This window comes from Podarcis muralis, chromosome 11 (genome assembly GCF_964188315.1).
Source record: "Podarcis muralis chromosome 11, rPodMur119.hap1.1, whole genome shotgun sequence".
Lineage (NCBI taxonomy): Eukaryota > Metazoa > Chordata > Lepidosauria > Squamata > Lacertidae > Podarcis > Podarcis muralis.
Window position 1 is genome coordinate 772,147 of NC_135665.1, and position 24,945 is coordinate 797,091.

General features: G+C 43.9%; 1 protein-coding gene across 5 annotated transcripts in view; it reads right to left on the bottom strand.

The window, feature by feature from the left end:
* The window catches only part of DOCK8 (dedicator of cytokinesis 8), a 222,054-nt gene that overhangs the window by 71,284 nt on the left and 125,825 nt on the right, over nucleotides 1-24,945 (bottom strand). For 4 of the 5 annotated variants that reach the window (XM_028748429.2, XM_077935898.1, XM_077935900.1 and 1 more), the window contains 9 exons: nucleotides 23,764-23,859; nucleotides 22,357-22,591; nucleotides 21,964-22,128; nucleotides 20,975-21,150; nucleotides 19,654-19,749; nucleotides 17,935-18,030; nucleotides 16,291-16,440; nucleotides 14,614-14,727; nucleotides 11,987-12,142 (listed from right to left, as the gene is read on the bottom strand). In XM_028748429.2, coding sequence (XP_028604262.2) covers nucleotides 11,987-12,142; nucleotides 14,614-14,727; nucleotides 16,291-16,440; nucleotides 17,935-18,030; nucleotides 19,654-19,749; nucleotides 20,975-21,150; nucleotides 21,964-22,128; nucleotides 22,357-22,591; nucleotides 23,764-23,859 — 1,284 coding nt within the window. The remainder of the gene's footprint in view (nucleotides 1-11,986; nucleotides 12,143-14,613; nucleotides 14,728-16,290; nucleotides 16,441-17,934; nucleotides 18,031-19,653; nucleotides 19,750-20,974; nucleotides 21,151-21,963; nucleotides 22,129-22,356; nucleotides 22,592-23,763; nucleotides 23,860-24,945) is intronic. The other variant, XM_077935899.1, reaches the window with a different exon arrangement.

Consider the following 24,945-nt stretch of genomic DNA (forward strand, 5'->3'; position numbering starts at 1 on the left):
AGATGACTTTCTGCCACTTTCCAAAACATTCCACTCTGTCCACGATCTGTAGGGCCTGAAACAAAAACAGCTTTTTGGCAACACATTCATCTTTATAGCAGCTATTCGGCCCAACAAGGAAAGTTTCAATCTTGTCCAGATTTCTAAATCCTTCTTAATTTCTGACCAGCATTTTTCATAGTTGTCTTTAAATAAATTCAAATTTTTAGCAGACAAGTTAACCCCTAGGTATTTCACTTTTTTGACCACATTTAAATCCGTCTCCTTCTGAAACCTCTCTGTTTCCATGGATGTCAAGTTTTTTTCCAACACCTTGGTTTTCTGCTTATTTAATTTAAATCCTGCCAACCGACCAAATTCATGAATCAATTCTAAAGCTCTTTTCGTACTAGACTCTGGATCCTGTAGTGTTAAAACCAGGTCATCTGCGAACGCCTTTAGTTTGTACTGTTTAGCTCCGACCTGTATCCCTTCCACCAACCGGTCCCCTCTAATTATGTTCAAAAGAACCTCCAGAACCGAAATAAATAACAGAGGGGAGATAGGGCAACCTTGTCGTGTTCCTTTTTCAATCCTAAACTCTTCTGTCACCACATTGTTAACTATCAGTTTAGCTTTTTGCTCTGAATAGATTGCCTCTATTCCATTTTCAAACCCCCGTCCCACTCCCATCCCTTCCAAATTTTTCTTCATAAACTTCCATGAAATATTATCAAATGCTTTCTCCGCATCTATAAAAATTAACACTGCTTTGGTATTGATATTCGTCTGTAAAAATTCCAAAATGTCAATAATGTTCCTCGTGTTATCAAACAAATGTCTACCTGGGAGAAAGCCTGCCTGATCTTTATGAATTACTTCATTTAACACTTTTTTAAATCTACTTGCCAAAATGTCAGCAAAAATTTTATAATCCACATTCAGGAGCGAAATGGGACGGTAGTTCTTAAGTTGAGTCTTTTCAGTTTCCGATTTAGGTATCAATGTGATGAAAGCTTCTTTCCACAATTCCGGTGCCTTCTTCCCCTCCAAAATCTCATTACAAACCTCCAAAAGTGGTTGTGTCAAATCGTCTTTCAATGTCTTATAATACTTTGAGGTAAGTCCATCTGGCCCTGGAGACTTGCCTAGTTGCATGTTCAGAATGGCACCTTCATAGAATAGAATCATAGAATCATAGAATCATAGAGTTGGAAGAGACCACAAGGGCCATCGAGTCCAACCCCCTGCCAAGCAGGAAACACCATCAGAGCACTCCTGACATATGGTTGTCAAGCCTCTGCTTAAAGACCTCCAAAGAAGGAGACTCCACCACACTCCTTGGCAGCAAATTCCACTGTCGAACAGCTCTTACTGTCAGGAAGTTCTTCCTAATGTTTAGGTGGAATATTCTTTCTTGTAGTTTGGATCCATTGCTCCGGGTCCGCTTCTCTGGAGCAGCAGAAAACAACCTTTCTCCCTCCTCTATGTGACATCCTTTTATATATTTGAACATGGCTATCATATCACCCCTTAACCTCCTCTTCTCCACGCTAAACATGCCCAGCTCCCTTCGTTTCCAGGCCTTTGACCATTTTGGTCGCCCTCCTCTGGACACATTCCAGTTTGTCAGTGTCCTTCTTGAACTGTGGTGCCCAGAACTGGACACAGTACTCCAGGTGAGGTCTGACCAGAGCAGAATACAGTGGCACTATTACTTCCCTTGATCTAGATGCTATACTCCTATTGATGCAGCCCAGAATTGCATTGGCTTTTTTAGCTGCCGCGTCACACTGTTGGCTCATGTCAAGTTTGTGGTCAACCAAGACTCCTAGATCCTTTTCACATGTACTGCTCTCAAGCCAGGTGTCACCCATCTTGTATTTGTGCCTCTCATTTTTTTTGCCCAAGTGCAATACTTTACATTTCTCCCTGTTAAAATTCATCTTGTTTGTTTTGGCCCAGTTCTCTAATCTGTCAAGGTCGTTTTGAAGTGTGATCCTGTCCTCTGGGGTGTTAGCCACCCCTCCCAGTTTGGTGTCATCTGCAAATTTGATCAGGATGCCCTTGAGTCCATCATCCAAGTCGTTGATAAAGATGTTGAATAAGACTGGGCCCAAGACAGAACCCTGTGGCACCCCACTAGTCACTCTTCTCCAGGATGAAGAGGAACCATTGATGAGCACCCTTTGGGTTCGGTCAGTCAGCCAGTTACAAATCCACTGAGTGGTAGCATAGTCAAGACCGCATTTTACCAGCTTCTTTACAAGAATATCATGGGGCACCTTGTCAAATGCCTTGCTGAAATCAAGGTAGACTACATCCACTGCGTTCCCTTCATCTACCAGGCTTGTAATTCTGTCAAAAAACGAGATCAGGTTAGTCTGACATGACTTATTTTTCAGAAATCCATGCTGACTATTGGTGATCACAGCATTCCTTTCTAGGTGCTCACAGACTGTTTGCTTAATGATCTGCTCCAGAATCTTCCCTGGTATTGATGTCAGACTGACTGGGCGGTAATTATTTGGGTCCTCTCTTTTCCCCTTTTTGAAAATAGGGACAACATTTGCCCTCCTCCAGTCTGCCGGGACTTCGCCTGTTCTCCAGGAATTCTCAAAGATGACTGCCAGTGGTTCTGAAATCACATCTGCCAGTTCTTTTAATACTCTTGGATGCAGTTCATCTGGCCCTGGAGACTTGAATACATCTAGACTAGCCAAGTATTCTTGTACTATCTCCTTAGTTATTCTGGGTTGTGTTTCCTCTGCTGAATCATTTGCTCCAAATTCTTCAGGTCGGGCATTGTTTACTTTATCAGAGAAGACTGAGGCAAAGAAAGCATTGAGGAGTTCAGCCCTTTCTGTGTCCCCTGTTTGCATTTCACCATCTTCTCCTCTGAGTGACCCCACTGTTTCTTTGTTCTTCCTTTTGCTACGAACATACCCATAAAAGCCTTTTTTGTTGCTTTTAACCTCTCTAGCAAGCCTGAGTTCATTTTGTGCTTTAGCTTTTCTGACTTTGTGTCTACACGTGCTGGCTATTTGTTTGAATTCCTCTTTGGTGGTTTCCCCCCTTTTCCATTTTTTGTACACATCCTTTTTTAATCTTAACTCAGTTAAAAGTTCTTTAGATAGCCACCCTGGCTTCTTTAGGCACCTTCCATGTTTCCGTCTCATTGGTATTGCCTGAAGTTGTGCTTTTACTATCTCCCTCTTAACAAACTCCCAGCCATCTTGAACTCCCTTTCCTTTTAGTATTACTGTCCATGGGATCTCACCCAGCACTTCCCTAAGCTTTATGAAGTCGGCTTTCTTAAAGTCGAGAAATTGAGTCCTAGTATGCTTGCCTGCTCCTTTCCGCTGTATAGTAAATTTCAGAAGAGCATGATCACTCGCGCCTAATGATCCTTCCACTTCTACCCCACTAACCAGGTCATCAACATTGGTTAGGACCAGATCTAAAATGGCTGTTCCTCTTGTTGCTTCTCCCACTTTCTGGACAATGAAGTTGTCTGCAAGGGCAGTGAGGAATCTGTTTGACCTTATGCTCTTGGCTGAGTTTGACATCCAACAAATATCAGGGTAATTGAAGTCCCCCATTACTACTATCTCCCTTCCTTTTGCATGCTTGGCCATCTGTTCCAGGAAGGCATCATCTATGTCCTCCGTTTGGCTTGGGGATCTATAGTAAACTCCCACAATGAGGTCACTGTTATTCTTCTCTCCCTTAATTTTCACCCAAATGCTCTCACTTTGGCTTTGAGGTTCTAAATCTTGGATCTCTTCACAGGTATACACATCCCTGACATATAACGCCACTCCTCCTCCTTTCTTGTCTGGTCTGTTTCTTTGAAATAGATTGTATCCCTCCATTATTACATTCCAATCGTGGGATTTATCCCACCAGGTTTCAGTGATTCCTATTATGTCATATTTAGTTTGCTGTACCAGGAGCTCAAGCTCATCTTGTTTATTTCCCATGCTTTGTGCATTAGTGTACAGACATTGAAGTCCATTAATCATTCCCCCGTGTCTCTTATTTAAGGATTTTTTCCTCCCACCACTAGGTCTGCATGCTCTTTGCTCCATTCGGTCTATGACATTTGGATGATCATCTTCATCAATTGATAGACTCCTACCTTCAGGAGCACTGTCTCCCTCCCCCACATTAGTCAGTTTAAAGCCCTCCTGATGAGGTTTCTGAGATTTTTTGCAAAAACATTCCTCCCAACCGTTGTGAGGTGCAGCCCATCGCTTGCCAGAAGTCCATCTTCAAGAAACTGCATTCCGTGATCTAAGAATCCAAACCGTTCTTGTTTACACCATTTGCGAAGCCAGTTGTTCACTTCCACTATTTTTCCCTCTCTCCCTGGGCCACGTCGTTCAACTGGGAGGACAGATGAGATGACAACTTGTGCATTTAATTGCTTCAATTTCCTGCCCAGAGCCTCGTAATCTCTTTTGATCTTCTGGAGGCTATTGCTTGCAGTGTCATTGGTTCCCACATGAACCAAGAGAAAGGGGTATTTGTCAGTGGGTTTTATGATTCCTTGCAGTCGTTCAGTTACATCTTGGATCTTAGCCCCGGGGAGACAGCACACTTCCCGAGACATCTTGTCAGGCCCACAGATCACTGCTTCTGTTCCCCTCAGTAGGGAATCCCCTATCACCACCACACGCCTCCTCTTAGGTCTGGTCGGGGTTCTTCTGTGAGCTGTCCGTTCCAAGGTCGCCTGGACATTCCCAGAGGACTGCCTTTGCTGCTCGTCTTCATATAACTGATCGACTGTAATGAGGGAGAGATCCTCAAATGGAGTCTGCTCTTCGTCTTCCATGGTAGGGGAAAGGACCTCAAAGCGATTGCGTATTTCTAAACAATCAGAGCAAACCCTGGGCCTCCTACTTCTTTGAGTCACGTTTCTCCATATATCTGGCTCCTGTGTTGGTGAACTAGCCACCTTTTCAGGGGAGTCCCCTGTCTCTTCCTTGGTGGAGACGGTGTGCTCTGTTGCTTCCAAGAAGAGTTCCAGGTCTCTAATTCTTTGGAGCGTAGCTACACGTTCCTCCAGTTGCTGGACTTTGTCTTTTAAGAGGGCAATCAACATGCAATTGCTGCAGGTAAAGCTGCCTGCAACCTTTGGCAAGATGGCAAACATTGCGCAGGAACCACAGGCGACTGCAGCTGTTCCCTCACCCTCCATCTTGAGAACGTGCCGTTGGGGGTGACTACAGTGGTCCTCTATCATAAAAAGTGTGGAGACAGGACAAATAAATCCCCCCCAAAAGACCTAGGTCTCCCCCAACAAATGTTTGAGACTAGCTCCCCTAAATCTAAAATATGGATCAAACTGTGCGCGCCTACCTCAACAGAAGCCCTGCCCCCTCTGACCTTTGCCCAGAGAGAGCAGCTAAACAGCCACAAGAAACTCACACAAGAAAACCCTTTTTGTTCCTTCTTCAGCCGCTGCCCTAAAGCTCTGATATAAATTTCTTGTTGTGTTATTTTGCAATCTAGTATTGACCTCTTTTCCTGGGATAATTTTGGTAGTCCATTCTTCTTTAGGAATTGATCAATCTCAGTCTCTTTTTGTGGCCCTTGCGTATAGAGTTGTTTAAAATATCTCTGGAAGCACTTTCTAATCTCTTCGGGGTTTTGTATATTTCTCCCTTCATTTTCTAAGTTTGTCACCGTGTTCAGTTTTTGTCTCTTTTTCAGCTGCCATGCTAGCAGCTTCCCACATTTATTTGCTGACTCAAATGACTTTTGTTTCATTGATTTGATTTTCCACTCCACTTCTTGATTTACCAATTTAATATATTGAGCTTGATAAAATTTAATTTCTCTCAAGATCTCCTGCGACTTTGGTTTCAATCTCAACTTTTTTTCTCCTTCTCTTATTTTCTCCAAGATCTTGTCTTTTCTCTCATTCTGTACTTTTTTCTTAATGGAGTTCTGTTGTATCAAAAAACCCCTCATAACAGCTTTGCTTGCGTCCCAGATTACTCTTTTTTCCACTGTGGTGTTCAGATTTATTTCAAAATAATCTCTTAAAGTCTTTTGGGCCTTCTTAATAACTTCCTGATCTCTAAACAAGGTGTCATTCATTTTCCATCTAAAGGAGCCGGTTGGAGTTAGTCTCATTTCCATTTTCATAGCGTTATGGTCGGAGCAAGTTTTTGGGCAGATTTCCACTTTTCTAGTCTTCGGTGCCAGTCCTCTAGTTATCCATATTTGGTCGATTCTTGTCCATGACAGATGAGCTTCAGAGAAGAATGTTTCTTCTCTTCCTAGGGGGTTCTTTGTCCTCCAGATGTCAATCAAGTCCAGATTGTCAGTTAGCTCAAAAAAAGTTTTAGGTAGTCTGCCGTCTTTTGTTAAGTTTTGGTTTTGTGATTTGTCCATGTTAGTAGATACCACCCCATTCATATCTCCCATCATAATGATGTTATTGTAGTCCAGAAAGTCCAGCATTGTCTCATGCAGCTTCTTGTAGAATTCTGACTTCCCCTCATTTGGTGCATAGATTCCCAATATCAAAACCTTTTCGCCTTGTGCTTGTATCTCAATTGCCAAGATTCTTCCTTGCTCATCTTTAAATAAAAATTTTGGTGCTAGGCTCTCCTTTGCATAAATCACCACTCCTCTTTTCTTAACTCTGTCCGATGATATGAACTCTTGGCCTAATCTCTTGTTAACTAACACTTTCCTGTGGAGCCTAGTCACATGCGTTTCCTGCAAGCAGATAATGTCCAATTGTTCTTTTTTTAATATATGAAATATTCTTCTCCTTTTTTCCGGGGAGTTACCACCATTAATGTTCCAACTGAAAAGCTGCAGAGACATCCTGGTCAAATCTGCTAATCACTAGGTGGTGGCGTTTCTTTCTTCTGGTCTTCAGGCTCCAAAGGTGTAGGTATAGACGATGGTGTAGGTTCCGGTCGAGGTCCAGGCCCTGGCGTTCCAAAAATCCCTTTCTGAAGGTCTTCTCCGTAGTCGTTCAGAAATTTATCTTTGTCCTCAGGAGTTTTTATTCTTACTTTCTTCCCTTTGAGTGTAAAAGACAATCCTTGGGGAAATTCCCACCTAAAGGGGATGAGGTTGCTCCTCAACAGTTTAACAAGCTCTGTATATGTAGATCTAAGGTCCAAAAGTTGTCTTGGGATGTCTTTATAAATTTCTGCCTTCCTGTCTTGAATTGTTAGTGACTTTCCGTAGTGTAAACTTAATATTTTATCTCTCTCCTCCTTGGACCTCAGAATAAGCAAGCAGTCTCTGGGCTTGTCCTTCCTTGCCACTCTTCCCAGTCTGAAGGCGGTTACAATTTTAAAGTCCTTATCTTCCTCTAGGGCCCAGAACTTGGCAAATTCTTTTGTTAAATAATCAATTAAGTCCCCTTGTTCCAATTCTGGAATCGCCCTCAATCTGAGATTATTTTCCCGGTTTCGCAATTCAATCATAGACAGGTAGGCCTGCTGTTCAGCAATCTGCTTGTGTAGAGGCCTTACTTCTTCCACATTTATACATTTTTTGAATCTACACTTTCTTTTTAAATTTAGCTCAATCTTTAAATAAAAGTAAAAAGGTACTATTGTAAACATTACAAGATTTTTTACAATACTGCTAGATTTGTTAATTGATTACAATTATCCTTTAAACATTGCGTAAATTTACTCATCGTCAATTTTCATAATTTTAAATACCACAGAACAAAAAACAAATCTGCACTTTCAGAAAAAAACAAACCTATAATAACCAATATTATTTTAAATTTTAAGATGAACAACTTTGTTTCATTAATTTTTTTCTATCACAGCTATGGATTGTAATGAAGGAGGTGAGGACAGGTGACCCCACCTAGGCCCGAAGTCACCCCAGGCCTCAAGACTTCACCCCAGGCCTCAAAACCAAATTTCCCCTTTCTCTCTTCTAAAATCCACAGCTTCAGCTTTTCTCTGCTTTCTCACAAGATGCTGCTACATAAGCAAAACGTTATTTTTATCAGTACAAGAAAGCTTCAAAGCTAATGAGTGGCTCTGTCAATGCCAAGCAGAAGCAGGCATGAGAACTGAGTCTTGTCTCACCCAGTTGCAACAAATTTCGGACACGCTGACACACAGGCTTCTCAACCCCCCTTTTTCCTGGGAAGGGTGCCAGGAGTCCCAAGACAGGAGTTTCTGTTCATGCTCAGGAAAACTCATGAGGCAGGGCTCCTGAGGAGGGGGAGAAAGGGGAGGTAACTGGAGGGAATATATACTCTGTGCAATGGCTATAAAACTTGTGCTAAGCTTGTGAATTATCACGCTTGCTCCTTCTACCAGCAATAAAGCTCTTTCTCTGAAATTAACCCTTGAGTGTCTGTTTAACTCCCACTTCCCTTCCCGGGCGCAATGCTCTTCCCACCCGAAGGCAAAGCCTGAAAAGGCTACAGTACAAAAGTTGTACCCAGTAGCCATTTTCCCCACATGATGTCCAAAAAAGTAAAATTTTGTTACAATACATTAAAAAAACCCATAAATTTCATTCTTTGTCGAGAAATAGCATGTCTTTGCAATAATTTTCACCATCAAAAAACTTTTGATTTCATCATGCCCACATGCTGAAAATTTAGGTTTTCTAAACCTAGTTTTCCCACCCAAAAAACTACCATATTTTTCGCACCATAGGACGCAGTTTTTCCGTCTTAAAAACTAAGGGGAAATGTGTGTGCGTCCTATGGAGCGAACGCAGGCTCCCTGGCTTCAGCGATAGCAAGGCAAAGCCTCCGAAGCCTGCGCTCCGGAGGCTTCCCGTTGCTTCCGCTGAAGCCAGGAGAGTCTGCTCTTTGAGGCTGGCGGGGAAAAAGCAGCGCTTCCCCCATCGCCAGCCCCAGAGGATGGGGGGCAGCAGGAAGGCGCGCGGCGCCTTCCCACTACTCTCCAACCCTCCTGTGGGCTTTTGTGGGAGATGGGGGAATTCCCCAACCTCCCGCAAAAGCAGGCAAAAGCCGCGCGCTCTTTAAAGAGGCTCCGTGGCTTCTGCTGGCTTTTCTAGGAGGTGGGGGAATTCCCCCATCTCCCGCAAAAGCCCGCAGGAGCCGCGCACCCTTTAAAGAGCGAGCGGCTCTTGGGGGCTTTTCCCCAAGGAGGGAGAAGGGACTGACTGGCTGAGTCAGTCCCTTCTCCCTCCTGCGGGCTTTTGCGGGAGATGGGGGAATTCCCCCACCTCCCGCAAAAGCAGGCAAAAGCCGTGCGCTCTTTAAAGGGGCTGCGCGGCTTTGCTGGCTTTTCTAGGAGGTGGGGGGATTCCCCCACCTCGCAGAAAAGCCTGCAGGAGCCGCGCAGCCTTTACAGAGCGCGCAGCTCTTGGGGGCTTTTCCCCAAGGAGGGAGAAGGGACTGACTGGCCGAGTCAGTCCCTTCTCCCTCCTGCGGGCTTTTGCGGGAGATGGGGGAATTCCGCCACCTCCCGCAAAAGCAGGGAGAAGGTCTTGGAGTAGCGCACAGGCTGCGTGCAGCCTGTCCACTGCTCCCAGAGCTGGGGGGGGGGAATCATATTTTTTCCTTGATTTCCCCCCCTGAAAACTAGGTGCGTCCTATGGTCCGGTGCGTCCAATCGTGCGAAAAATACGGTACATTTATAATTTTTTAAGGCATTTATAAAATCTTTTGAGTTCTGGTGTACTTTTTCCTGAAATTCTCAGCATGTTATTGAGCTTTGCATAAAATTTCAAAGAGATCTGATCATTGGTGTCAGGGGCTCAGGAGCAGAGGCACAGGAAAGGGAGGAAATAGAGAGCGAGGGGGAGGAATCCGAAGGAAATGTTAGCGATGACAGCGGCCCGAGGTCTCTGAGTCTTTCCAGCGAATCGGAAGATTCACAGAAAGGGGCTCCCATGGTCAGAGCAAGGGGGGTGCCTAGGGGGAGACCCCAGGAAGAAGGGGCCAGAGGGGACTCAGAGAGCAGCAGTTGGAAATCAGGACCAGCTTCCCCACCAGAGCGCAGTAGGGGGGAGGAGTCCCAGGTATCGGGATCAGGCGGCTCACCGCCAGCGGGAGGATATGAGTCAGGATTGGCCACGCCTCCATCGGGGAGCGAGGAAACGGTCAAGAGGAAGGTTGAAGGCTGGGCGCGCGCGCCAAGTTCAAATGTACAGGAGGGCGGCGCAGTGGGTAGCCCGGATAGGGAGCCAGGTCCTAAAGCCCGCAGAAAGGAGGGACAGGAGTCAGGGGGGTCAGCGTCAGAAGAGTCCAGAAAGGATGAGACACCGGGGGGCAGAAGGACCCAGAGGAGAAAGGAGAGACGGAAGAGGTGGAGTAAGGTTAGAGTCTTAAATTGGTGTACAGGGGGTGGAGACTCAGACGGAGCTTCGCCGGTCTAGCTTCTAAGACGTAGAGCTGCGCGCTGCGGCTTGCAAATGGAAACTGTACTTCAATAAAGACTTTTGTACATTACTACCGGCTAGCGTTGGTCCTCTGTGAGCTGGGACCTGGACGCAGCTCTGACAATTGGTTATGGAGAAAAAAAATAAAATATACACAAGGCCGAGGATCTCAAGAGGGACAGAAACACAGATTCCAAGCAAGTTTGAAGTGCTATAAAATTTAAACTGTTTGAGAAAGAGGGGGGAAATTTAAGGGGGTTTCTTTCAACCATAAGGGAAGGGCATACACCAAGTTTCATCAAAATCCGAGATGGTGGGTGGCATGACCGCATTGAACTGACGTAGAATGACCAGGCAGTTCTAGAACTGGTAACAGCTCTCCTGCTTGAAAAGCTACAGAACTTGCATTTCAGACAAGGCTAAACTGTGAAACCTTTTTATTCTCTGCACAAATCAGTAGTGGCCAGTGGGGGAGGGCAGCACATCTGGCCTCTTGTCTACAGAGTCACTGGGGGAGGGATGAGTGTTGGAGAGGTTGGGACTGTGAGCAGAGTTGTAGCTAGCTGCTCCAGCACCTGGAGCGGCAGGGAGCGGGGCGATCCGCCCACGGGGGCACTGTGGTCTGCCCAGGGGGGTGGCACGGAGACCTGCCCACAGAGTTCGCCTGGTGGGCGCAAGCCCCACGCTGCTGTTTTGGGCAGCACGGGGCCCGAGCCACTGTATCACTCCCAGGAGAGACGCGTGACTTGGGCGCGCAGCAGGCCAGGCCCCGCGGTAAGTGCTGCCACCCGCGGTGCGCCATTTTGTCACCCCCCTCAAGGATGACACCCAGGGTGGGCCGCACCCCCTATGGACCTGGCTGTGAGGGAACAAAAATGGAGCCAATCTGGTGCTCCTGCCAGAACACATGAGCAGCCCCAAACCTCTCCACCATCTCTCCCTCTCCTGGTATGTGGCAGTGACTACATGAACAGAAATGTAGAGCTGTGGCTTCACCAATTGAGCCATTTCTGCTAAGAATGAACCAATAAAAACAACGTGACAAGCTGACCACCTGTTTACCATTATAGTATTGCCTGCCACCCCAATCACCAGGCAGTGTGAGATTCCAGGGCTTCCAGGCACTCACCCAGGGTTCGTGTTTCCTTTGGAAATGAGGAACGGTGGCGACTGTGGTGTCTTTATGATATATGGTTTATTTACACACATATACCTATGATGGCTATGATGGCCTATGATGCCTCACAACATTAACACCCCAAAAGGGTCTTGTTTCTCCCATAGCTCAAGCCTTGGATTCAAACAGACTATTTCTTCAGTTTGCTGCTTTACTTCTAGGTCATATCACTACTAACTCTACTCCAAACTCTGACCTTATCTGCTAAGGGAGGTGCCGCCTCCATTTGCCATCTTGCACCAACCCCCCCTTAATGGATCCCAGGCTATCACCCAGGCTATAACCTTACCAGGAGATTACCCTGGCTATTCCAAGAATTAGAATCCTTGGTTAAATTCTAACACTTGCTGGATACCGGAATTAGAAGAGTCTAGCACACAGCTTAACACCCCAAATTCATAACACTACCCAGTAGATGTTTACTCATACTTTCATCACACATAGCAAACTATAGGAGTGGGTACTTACCTGAGATGACAGAGAAGGAGAGGGAGATGTTGGAGCAGATCCTGAAGTCATAAAGAAGAGATTCAAATTGAGGTAATGTTCATGACTGCAGAGAATTTGGAGAAACTCCAGCCTCATGGAAATCAGTGTTGGAAGAGTGTTAAGTTTATTTGACAACTGGAAAAAAAATACAAAGGAAAACATGACTAGAGTGAATAATTGTATAAACAGAAAGAAATACCCTGCCTCACTTTAGCATCACTTTTTGTTTAAAAATAATAATGAAGGGGCATCAAATACTGTAAACTGCTCCTATTAATACTTGCATCTTGTAAGTTTCCATCCATTAGAATCTAATGGTTTGATGTTCTTTGCTAGCAAGAATGTTTTATCACTTGACCGACTTTCCACTAATGCAATGCTTTAGCAAATTTGTCTGGAAAGTAGTTTCCTTGCTTGTGAAATTAAAAATAACACTTGCAATTGTTACCAACAGCAAAGTAAACACATACGAGTCCAAAGGCCCTTCACACAACTGCATTAAACCAGCAAACTTTAAAGTGTTTTTCATCCACTTTATTTTGGATACAGGAAGTTGATGAGAGAACTTTAGCTTTCTTTGCACAAAAGTATAAAAACAAAATACTATATTTTTCCATGTATAAGATGACCCCTATTTTTTTGAATCCCAAATTAAGAAATCAATATTTTAAATTAGGGTTGCCAAAACCATGAATGACATTGTAACTTACAAGCAGATGGAAATCTGTAGCATTGAAAGGGGCAAGGAGGCATGTGGAAGAGAAAGCCTGCAGAGGACGGGCAGGAGGCCCCCTCCAGCCTGCTCCCCTATCCCCCAAAAGTCCCTAGCCCAGCGAGGGTGAGAGGAGTCTCTCACTGCCAGGGCCATCTCAAGCATATCCGGCACCTGGTGCAAAGATCCCTCCAGCGCCACCCCCCTTTCCCAGAGTTGTTGACCTTTTCCCAAGCCTCTACAGGGATCGCTTTCCTCCTGCGGAGGCTTGGGAAGGAAGCTGCACACCCGCCAGCCATATGGTTGACGGGGCACAGCTGGCGGGTGTGCAGGGAAAGGGGAGGCCGCTGGAAAAGCCGCACAGCTCCCCCACTCACTGAGAGGCCAGCACTCTGGCGCAACGAGCCAGTAAGCCCAATAGGAAAGAAAGCTCTGCTCAGTGCCGCCTTGCCCAGGGGGGCCTGTGGTCCCTGAACTACTCCAGAGTAAGCACGTTGTGCGTGAGAGGAGAGGCAGGGCTCTCCAAGGTGGGGAGGTTGGGCGAGGACAGCAACACCACCACGCAGCTCTGGGGAGGGTGACCTGAAGGAAAGGCAGTGAAGGGTTGGAGGCATTCTTGTGTGTGTCCTGAGGGGAGGGGGCTGGGACTCGGCAGAGGGATCGCGCTCGCTCACATTCAAATCTGGCTGGCTGATGAGAGTGGCAGCAGCAACAGCAGCAGTGCTTGGGCTGGTGCCGGATTTTGCTGTGAGTTGTTTTTTACTCCTCCTCCTGCTGCTGCTGATGCTGCTGCTGCTGCCTGATGCTTGAATGGTGGAGCTGAGCGCTTCACTGCTGCCACGGCTGCAGCAGCAGAACAAACAGTAACAGCTACTGGGAGAGAGGCTTGCAGGGCCCTGCCACCGGAAGAGCTCAGCCTGAGATAGCCATGTCCTGGGGACCATCAGTGGCAGCGGCAGCAGGTTCTTGAGCTTTTTTTGACCGATTGCTCTCCAAGTTGTTAAGGTTTTTTTCGTCCAAGCAGACAACCTGCCCAAGCCAAAAGTCTGAGTATAAGACTACCATCCGTGTATACCATGGGTAGGCAAACTAAGGCCCGGGGGCCGGATCCAGCCCAATTGCCTTCTAAATCCGGCCCACGGACTGTCTGGGAATCAGTGTGTTTTTACATGTGTAGAATGTGTGCTTTTATTTAAAATGCATCTCTGGATTATTTGTGGGGCATAGGAATTCGTTCATTCCCACCCCCCAAAAAAATACAGTCCGGCCCCCCCACAAGGTCTGAGGGACAGTGGACTGGCCCCCATGCTGAAAAAGTTTGCTGACCCCTGGGGTATACAGTATGTGGCTCAATGACAAAGGTCTAAGAACCAAGCTCTATCAGTGTCAGAGTGGGGGAAAAGACTCGTCTCCTAACAGATTCTGGCAGGAGCTGCTCTCTGCTTGACTCCACCCCACTGGACTAAAAGTTGATTCAGACATTCAGGAAGACCATGCCCTCATAACACAGTCCTCATGGGTCTGTATACTAGTCCAGAAGCCCCCCGGATGTTCACTTGTTCAGAGACCCCACCTCTCTTCACAGATGGCTTTTTGACCAGGAAGCCTAACAAGAAGCCTTCTGCCAAACGAATTAGCATCGCATGTGCAAGATGACTGTGATGTTGCATTGCGTTCGAGGAACTGATTCTCCTGCCCTAATAAGCTAATAGGGCTTATTAGCTGGAACTGTCCCAGCCGTATAATTAAAACAGAAGTTAATTATATGAAGGAATGAACTGAAGCTAACGTTGCCATCTAGGCACACTAGGGAGGGCACACTATTCCTACTGAACATGGTGGGGCTTCCTTGGATGGTGCTCCATGTTCTGGTGGAGGTTTCAGTCAGGCCTACCTGATTGCAGTAGTGTTTGATGAGGTTAAAGACAAATCCACGATCCATGAGAGATAGAAGATCATACAGGAAAAATGCTAGGCTAATGTTGATCTTTTCTGCTTGTTCACTTTCCTTTAAAATAACAATTAAAACATGTTACTACAATTAAAATTAGCTTTCTTTTTACACATATTTTGAAGGGGGAAACTTATAAAATAACCAGAGGACTTTTCAGGTCATTGTTTATGTGAGTGCCCTCTTGAACAGCCACGCAAGTTTGTCAAGCACCTGGAAAGCCACATATGTGCCATGCAGCTAATAGCCCAGAAACAACCACTTTTACAGGCATTGAAGAAACTTAATATTAGCATTTGTAAATGAAAATGGCAATGTGTCATTTAAGGCTCATTCTGCATTGAATTAATCATGATAATACTTGTAACACGTAACACAAAGTGCAAAAACCTGTTTGGCAATCTAAAGCTTGACTGATTTTAATAGAAGGCATTGGCCAGCCTTAGCATTAAGCAGTGTGAGGATGAGTTTGAAAGTCATAAAAGGGCAGTATTTGTTCCTTGTTTAACATGCTACTATTTTTCTTTTACTGCCAGAGAGAAGCACTTGTCTGATTTTCTGCCTCATGTCAAAATAACTTGGCCAGCCTTGAGTACAATGAACCTTGACCTGTGAAGGTGTGGGTGGTGAGGAAAATGTCATTTTCTGTTCAACCTGAGCTAGTAAAATGCATTGGGCCACCTCTGAAGTAATAAATCTCAATGGTGTTATAAAATCCATGGGTTTTGTAATCTTTATATAATTTATTATCCACTCTTCAATAAAATTAATCCTGGTGTCTTATTAAATTCAAATTTCAAAATCATCATAAAATAAAAAAATTATTTTGAAGCCCTGGAACTTTGCCACTTTAGGGCTCTTTTGGAAAACTAATTATGCAGAAAATCTGTATAAGACCATATCAAATTTGTTGCTGTTACATTTTTTGAAGCCTGCAAGAATAGAAAGTTCTTAACCTGGCTGCCTTATATAATAATTAGTTCCCATAGTGAAAAAGGTAAAGGTAAAGGACCCCGGGACAGTTAAATCCAGTCAAAGGCGACCATGGGGTGTGGCACTCCTCTCGCTTCAGGCCAAGAGAGTCGGCATTTGTTCACAGACAGCTTTCCGGGTCACTTGGCCAGCAGGACTAAACCACTTCTGGTGCAATGGGACACTGACGGAAGCCAGAGCACATGGAAATGCCATTTACGTTTAATGATTAGGTCCCATGGTATGTTCTGAAGACACATGAAGCCACTATCTTGCTACAGCCAAGTAGGTCTGCCCAGCACCTGAGATACCACCTTGGGTTTCATGATAGAAGAAAAGCAGGATGTAAATGTAAGAAAATGAATATATTTTAAAATACCTTTGTTGGTCTGCTCATATATCAGTATAAAAGAACATAAATCAGAGTATAATAGTTGGGGGGAACATATTCAAAAGTTATTCACAAAACAAATACCTTGGAATGCAATTTATTGGTGTTCAAACCATTTCTACCAAATTTCAGAATGTCTTTCTGTCTTATCGATAGAGTAGAGAAAGCAGATAAAGGGAAGTTTTTCAATTGCTCTGCCTTTTATAATACTAGAGCCAGTAGTCATCCAATTAAGCTGATTAATGGGAGAAAATTACCTTCTGAGGTTTGACTAAAAGTGCTGCAATCTCTGAGGTGACCACATTCACTATAGTGGTGATGTCATCCTTGAAGCGATTGGAAAATCTACTTCGGCGGGGCGTGTCCTGTTTGTTCATGTTATCAATATACTGAGCCATGCTCTTGATCTTTAAAAGAATAGGCACTGTTTAATAAATGTGTGGCTTTAAAATGGGGCCAAACTGGGGACTTGAGAAAAATCAGCATATTCTGGAGCCCTTTAAGAAACCCTCCTCAAGCTTTTCCTGCATTCCCTGAAACCTGAGACAAAAACCTCTAAAATCTGTACCAAAAATCTTTGCAAGGAATGTCAAGTATTCAAACATCAACTCATAATCAATACCCAAATTTCCAGAATTCCTGCATATAATGCAATAATACACAAGCTCCCTGGCTTGAGTTAAATATAATACTGGTGGTTTTTTTAAATTAAAAAAATCACAAAGACATCAGTGCAGGGATTCATGCAACTGGTGTCATGTTTACATTGGCCTATATTTGTACTTCTGCCTTTGCTTGCACATGAGAGGCTTGCCGAGTGAGACAGAACTGCAATGGCAGTGGGTTACTGAGTGAGAGGAGGAAAGGGAGGTTGGGGCTGTGTGGGCGCACCAGCGGCATTGCTAAGTTGACTTCACTGGTGCACCATATTAGTCCTGGCCTCCCCTGCAGTGACACAACTGCCAGGAAGCTAGCGTTGCGACTCTGCTCCATCAGGCAAGCATCTTCTGGTGTGGCATACATCTGGCCCACAAAATCCTGGCGTGCAAACATGGTGAATGGTTTCCATATTTAAATGTAACACTAGACACAGAGTTTTGTTTTAAAAATGAACCACACACACTTGGCATCATGTTTAAATTTATCTCCTTTTGTTTCTTGCTGTGTGAGTGATCAGCTCAGCTGAGTCAGTTTTCCTCCTTTTCACTGGCAGTCAAATCCTCACAGGTTGATCAGTGACCCAGAGTTTAAGCACAGCTTAAAGAACTCTCTACTGTGCTGTTGGAGAAACGGTCCTGATTCCTTGAAAGCTATTCCCTCACCACAGCTCCTTCCCTGACTAAGCTGTTATCATTTATAGGTTGCCCATAATTCACACTTTCATATGATTACAGTGGTGCCTCGCAAGACGAAAAGAATCCGTTCCGCGATTCTCTTCATCTAGCGGTTTTTTCGTCTTGCGAAGCAACCCTATTAGCGGCTAAGCGGATTAGCGCTATTAGCGGTTTAGCGGCTTAGCGGCTATTAAAGGATTAGCGGCTAAGCTGCTAAAAGGCTATTAGCGGCTTAGTGGCTTAGAAAGGGGGGGGGAGCGGAAAAAAAATCGCAAGACTAGCAAGACGTTTCGTCTTGCGAAACAAGCCCATAGGGAAAATCGTCTTGCGAAGCAACTCAGAAACGGAAAACCCTTTCGTCTAGTGGGTTTTCCGTCTTGCGAGGCATTTGTCTTGCGGGGCACCACTGTACAGAGAAAGGCTCGATAGCTGCGAGGGCCAAGGAACCATGCTAGGATTAAAGCATTCTTCACCTTCCTTCAATTGGGCCTCTTCAAAACTTCCAACAATGAGAATGCACTGAACTTGCCTGGTTACTGAAAACAAAGCACCGTTATAAAACCTTACCAACAATTCGAAGAAGAACCAAGCATACTTGAAGACAGATTCTCTCACGATGCCAGTGCTGACTACCATTTGAAGTGCTAACTCTTCATGGAAGTGCTACACAGTATATTAAAAACAAAACAAAAATAGGATAATCTGGTTTTCAACATTGGACATCAACACAACATAACTCAGACAGGGGCGAAGGAAGGTGTTGTGACACCCGGGGCGGGCGTCACTACGTAGGGCGCATGTGCAGCGTCGCTATGTACGACGCATGCGGTGTACGTAGTGATGCCGCACATGTGCTGTATAGCGGTTTGCTGCCGCTGCTGCTTCAGCGTTGTACGGACGGTGCCGGGATCCCTCCATCACCACTACAGCCGTGAACGGAGGCTGTGAACTGCATCGCATGCATGTGTTGTACTTAGTAGTTTGCCGCAAGCACCAGGATCCTCTGCTCACGGCTGTAGCCGCAAATGGAGGATCCTCCACATGTGGCTGCGGCGATGCATTGGCTGCTCGCACCGCTGCAAGCCCCCGTGGGGTGACTTCTTGTCACCTCCACAGACATGGAACCCGGGGCACACTGCCCCCCCCCATTGCGACGCCACTGCTCTCAGAGGGGGGAATCTAAAATGAAAGCCTTTTTTGATTAGTGCACACAGACATGCATAGGCTAAGATTAATGAAAATAGATAACAGGTAGATGAAAAAGCAGGTAGCTGCAACCCTAAGTAGCAGATTTGAAACAGAACAACATGAAGGAAAACAGGACAGTAGTGATCATTAACATCTCGGGTAAAATGAATTAACAATGCCAACAAAACAAAATGCATAGATATAAATATATTAAATATAAAGTTCATTTATTGAAGGCCAAAATAATTTGGAGGTATTACAATTAATATTAGGTACATATTGCTCAATCTGCCAGAGACCTTGTGAAGGTAAAATGGCTAATGTGCAGCCAGGCTGGCCTACAAATTCAATGGAATCCAGATACCATTCTAAATCTTTAATTCCATAAATATATATATGCACAAGGAGAATGTCACATGAAAACAATATGGGAGCCACTAGCATTATTTAAAGCAATACTGAAATCAATGCAGGCATCATTTTTTGAATAAGATATTTCAAATGTGGCTGAACATTCTGGCTGGCTGAATGCACTTGGGCATTTAGGCTTGGACACCAAAATGGGCTCATTCTTTTGATTTGCCTGGCCATACGTTGCCTCCCTTGAACACTGGGCTTCCTGCCATTCGTAGCCGCTCTCCCCGCAGCCCCCCAGGGTGATCTGCTGATAACTTCAGTCCTTTTATCATTTGCCTTCCACTCTTTTTCTGCTGCACTGGAGAAAGGTGACTGAGTATATTTCCAAGAAAGGTTTTTGGTTTTTTTAAATAAAAAACCACTCTGTTACAGTGTAGAGATCACTTGTTTAAGAGTAATTTTATAAACACATTGGTTTTATTTATTTTTTCAATTTCATATGCTACTATTCTGGTCCAAATGTACCCTTAAATTAATTTATCCAAAGATGATTGGCTTAGGTGTTCAGTTACTGATCACCTGAATCTCTGCGGAATGGTTCATCTGTCTGCCCGATACAACCCTCCTTGCAAAGGGTTCATCCTCCACACCTTCCTTTTTCTTCACAGGAATATTTATTGCCAAAACTGGTGTGCTTGCAGACCTAATCAGTGACTGGTGTTGCATTATGTGGCAGAGTACCTTTTTATTGGACGGTCGAGGGCTTCCACAGGGGCTTGACATATCACTGGTGGGCTCACTATAGCAAGACATCCGGTTAAAGCTGCGATCTGCAACCTGGATAAAAGCACCAGAAGCCATATATAAAACGAAATGAATGAATGCCTGAGCATACACAGTCTTACCAAATAAAGACATGCTGACTTTTTAATGGTGACTGCTTGGCAACTTTGCTTACACTGGAAGAATAAACCTGGTTTAACCCTACACAGGTGGCATATGGTATACTAGATTTCTGACAAATTGTTCTGGCAGAGAAATTAAGTGGCCAAATAAAGGAGGCAAGAGGACATGCTGACAATTTTGGAATGGAGTACTTTGTTTCATTTCTAATGTTAATACAGCAGATCCCCCAACAGAGCCACCTTCGACTCATGGATTTCTCTGGAGGGACACACAGAATTAAATCAACCGGATATTATATATCACAATGTTGTATCCAATAGTACTTCAGTTGGTTATGGTTGTTTATGTGTTGTATGTTTTATGAAAACTGAATAAAATACAAATATTTAAAAAGAAAGAGAACATGAACACCATTACCCATGGCGGAGTGTGCAAGTGTTGTTATATACTCAGTAAATTAAACAATGCAAATACACAACTGGCCTCATATGTTTCAGTTTAGGACTGTATTCCCAGTTTTCATGCTGGCTCTCAATCCCATCCAGCACTGAGTGAGCCTTTCTTGCATAGACTTTAGGGTCAGATTCATTTGTTATGTAGACACGACACACCTCTGGAATAAAGTAAGTTTTATCGTGGAAATAGTTGAAGTTATCTGCTTTTAATATTCAACTCTCTAACATAGGTATTTATTGCCCATTGATCCTAAACAATGCTGAAGGTACCAGAAGGGCATTAAATGAAAGTTAGTGCAGATTTTGTATTTTTTGCCCTATTTTATTATGAAGTTATTTGGAACTTTTGAGGTGCATTTGGGATTTTATTCCTTTTTTGTTTGTATTCTGTGATTTCCTATATTCTGCAATGCAAAGCAATGATCGTCACTGTAAAAAGCACTGGCATCCTTTGCATTACCTGCCTCAAAGCCTCAAATGAGATCAGTAAATGGCTCTAGCCATTTGGTGATCCAATAAGTGTAAACTTAAGCAATATAATGCTCGCTATAACTGTTAAACAACTGCTATAATATGCTTAGTCCATGAAGCGACTCTACTTGCTCCAATATACTACAGCCAGACACATTTGCTACTGGGTGCAGCAACAATAAGCACCAAAAATGAAACCCATCCTGAATTTCAGCTTTCTTGCACCTTACCTTGGAAGACATGATGTTTCTGACTTCTTCATCAGTAGAAGCCTGTGTCCCAGCAATGTCTGGATTACTGCAGCTTGTTGCCCGGCTTTGCAAGAGTCGAGAGCCCACGGAGAAAGCTGTGGTACGGCCATAAGTGTAATAACGAGATTCAGCCAGGTTAGTGCTGCCTGTTGCACCTGCCAGGAGTAAAACATTATTGTAGCCCATGTCCTTTCAGCCTTTGCTCCTAACTCAAGTGGTGATGCTCATCCATGTGCTATCCAGCACCTCATCTGATACCCTGGCTCTCTAGGCAGCCTCTTCTGTCTCCCACACATGGGAGGGGGAGGATTGGAAGGCCACTGCAGATGTACATATACTTTTATGTCATTCTTCTGTGCTTATAATCTATGTATTAGGTTCAATCCTTAAGTCATGGAAGCCTGTGGAGTATGTCATTGCCCCTTGGCGAAAGATTAGACATCCACCTGATAGTGATGATGGTGCATTAGGGACGTGGGTGGCGCTGTGGTCTAAACCACTGAGCCTCTTGGGCTTACCGATAAAAGGTTAGCAAGATTCAAATCCACGCAACAGGGTGAGTTCTGGGGTGATTTGTCTGTGGACAAACGCCGGCTCCCTTGGCCTGAAAGCGAGATGAGTGCCACACCCCATAGTCGCTTTTGACTGGACTTAACTGTCCAGAGGTCCTTTACCTTTACCTTTTAGTGATGATGCAATTTCAGACATTGCATCACTCAACATACATAGCATTTACTATGTCACATACATCTCCTTATCTGGCTTATCCTCAGTGAAGCTGTTACCTTGTGCACCCTTAATTGGAGTTAAAACCAGCTGCACTCACTGCAATTTATTTCTGAGCACATGTTCACCGGACTGAGCTATAAATGAGCAAAGAGGATGTCAGGACCTTCTTACTTGCTGCCCACAACCAGAAGGTTCAGTTCATAAGCAGTTTATTTTTACTAGAAGCCCAAAAGCAATACCTAGCCTGATAGCATCTCTCTGTACTTCAGGAAGGCGGAAGACATAGTAGACATAAGATGCTAGGAGACAGTTTCTGCCATGCAGGTCCTTGCTCAAGTCTTTGCTGTTGTGGAGGCTGTTCACTATCGCAGCTGCAGATTCAAAAGCAAACTGGGAGAAGTTGGCTGGAGACAAAAAGAAAATACTTAGTTTCTGATACATCAAAGAAAAGGTATAAAAGGATCCAAGTCCACTTTATCACAGACATTCCTCAAAACACCTTTCTTCTTATTTAAATCTTGCTTGATGTAGCAAATAGCATTTTTTTGTTAAACCAAAACAAAACGCTGCAGAAAGTATGATGGGGTTTGGCCATCAACAGCATCATTTTGTGAAACTACAATGATAAGTACCTGTCTGGCCAGCTATAACCATGGGCTGGACAGCCAACTGGAAGAGTTTATCCAAAACCAAGTGTAAAAACAACACAAGGGGCTCCAGGCGGGAGGAGTGCAAGCAGATAATGCTGAGTTTTAGTTCATGTTCAAGAGTGGTTTCTGTGATCTTCTCATTCAGCACTCGAATGGGGAATGCAGCTTGGCTTTCTAGTGCATGGCACAGGATGAAGAATTTCTCCAGGTGATTGTCCTATAAATATAAGCCAGAAAGATGTATACGATGTGGGGAATCTATTACGTAACTTAACTTCCACTACTAAATATTAATCCAAACAGAAAATGGAAAAAGGTAAGAAATCATAAAGGATCAATGTTTAATCATTTCTGATATTTCTCTAAAATTCAAAACTGCTTTGAAATACAAGACTAGACGCGTCATACACGAGGATTTTTTCAGGATTGTAATCTTAACTGCTTTATAGTGGTACCTCGGGTTACAGACGCTTCAGGTTACGGACACTTCAGGTTACAGACTCCGCTAACCCCAAAATAGTACCTCGGGTTAAGAATTTTGCTTCAGGATGAGAACAGAAATTATGCTCTGGTGGCATGATGGCAGCAGGAGGCCCCATTAGCTAAAGGTTAAGAACAGTTTCAGGTTAAGAACGGACCTCCAGAACAAATTAAGTTCTTAACCCGAGGTACCACTGTAGTTTAAAGTGAAAAAGCCAACAAAGCAATGAAACTAAGATTACATTTGGAGACTACTACATCATTCCTTTTATCCTGGAACAGGTTTTATTTCCCCATTTGAACTGCAAACCTATTCTAAGATACACATGAATAAACTTTGCTGAACTTAATGGGCACCCATATTCCATTACACACACACACACACACACACCCCAAGTAGCAGAAGAACTGGTTTGCGTGTGTTGGGGTTTATGCCTAAAATGGTCTAATGGGAAAGGCTTATGAAGCACCCCTTCCGCTAATACTGGTATATGAACAGGTTCCAAGTTTACTGGAAGTTGACACCTTCTCCCTGGTTCTTTTCATGGATACTTGTAAGGGCAATGCACATGATTTCAATTGGAAGTTGTGACGCCATTTTCATCTAGGGGGCTTCTTTGAGAACTTCATTTGGAACACAACAGGACTACAAACCAGTCTTGCTCAGCACCTAAAAAAAGTCTCATGGAACTACACAAATAAGCAAGTTGCATTATATTTTAAGTTGGGTTTCCTTGAATAGGAAGCTGGTGACAACTGTAACTCAGGCTTCAGGTATTCCAACAAATTTTTTTTCTAATGCCAGAATTTTTTTAAGCAAGTCATTTTATCCAAGCTATGAACTTGAAATAGCTTCTCTGATGCTTGGGATTTCAGTTGCCAGTCTCCAGGCAAAAATTAAATCCTCACCTGTGTGTGAACTGATGATATACCTTGCACTTCAATATTAAACACTCCCTTGTGTCCTTCAACCCATTTAACTGGAGGAGATTGTGGAGGAACTTTCTGTATTGAAGATAAAACAACTTGTTGATCAAACCACACACACATACACACAATGTATTCAAGATGCCAATACAATTCTACTAAGTTTTTGGCCTTTTTTGCAATTAACACTTAATGTTTACACCCACCATTAACATTTGCAATCCAGTGCAGGTCATTCTCAGCCTATCAGGTTGCTGAGATTATGGCACGGCATTTTATATGGCTTTACAGTATGTGATTAATTCATCTGGGTTAAGTTTTTACCAATGCTCATTGTTGAAACTGACCAAGACATTAGCTAAGAAAGTGCTCATGAGCAAGTTGCTGGAAATAATCATGATCTCCTAGTCTATACATGATTACATATGATTGTGTAAGCACAAAGGTGGGGGCAGATGAAGTTTTAAAACAAAATAAAGCAGTGTCTGGACTACTTCTCCCGTGTTTCATAGAAACAAGTTGCAGTGGTGGAATTGAAATCTATATCCATTACACCTTGTATTCCTAGAAAGTTCTCCCACAAACAATGTCCCAAAGGAACATAAGCTGCAACATTCCTCTGAATATTAGAGCCTGATATTTGCTTGCTAACCTAGAGGAACAAACCAAATAATTCCATAACATAATTTTTAACATGAATCTGACTGAGCTGTAGGACCAAGTCATAAGTCCCATTATGAAAATAACAAAGTTCAGATACATGTCTTTTTTAAATGGCCGGCAATTAAGACCCTGTTTTGTTTCATGCTGGAGAACTAGATTATGCCTTTCCCCATATTACTTCCAGAGACTTTGCTGAGATTTAACATACATAGGGCAGGATCCACCTAATGAACCCCTTCAATGGGATTCCTATGCAAGGGATTTTCCAACCTTTCTTCCACCCTGTGTGGCTCTGGTGGTGCCAAGAGAACCTCAAGAACAGCACATGGCAGAAGAGGATTATTCTGCCTTGCAAGCTGATAAATTCATCTTAGTGCAATGTCGAATTCCACCCCTAGTGTATACACCCCTTGCATTTATATATGATACTCTATTTAAGTAAGGCAAATATTAGAATGCAGGTTGGCAACTTGTAGTGGGACATGGGTGGTGCTTTGGGTT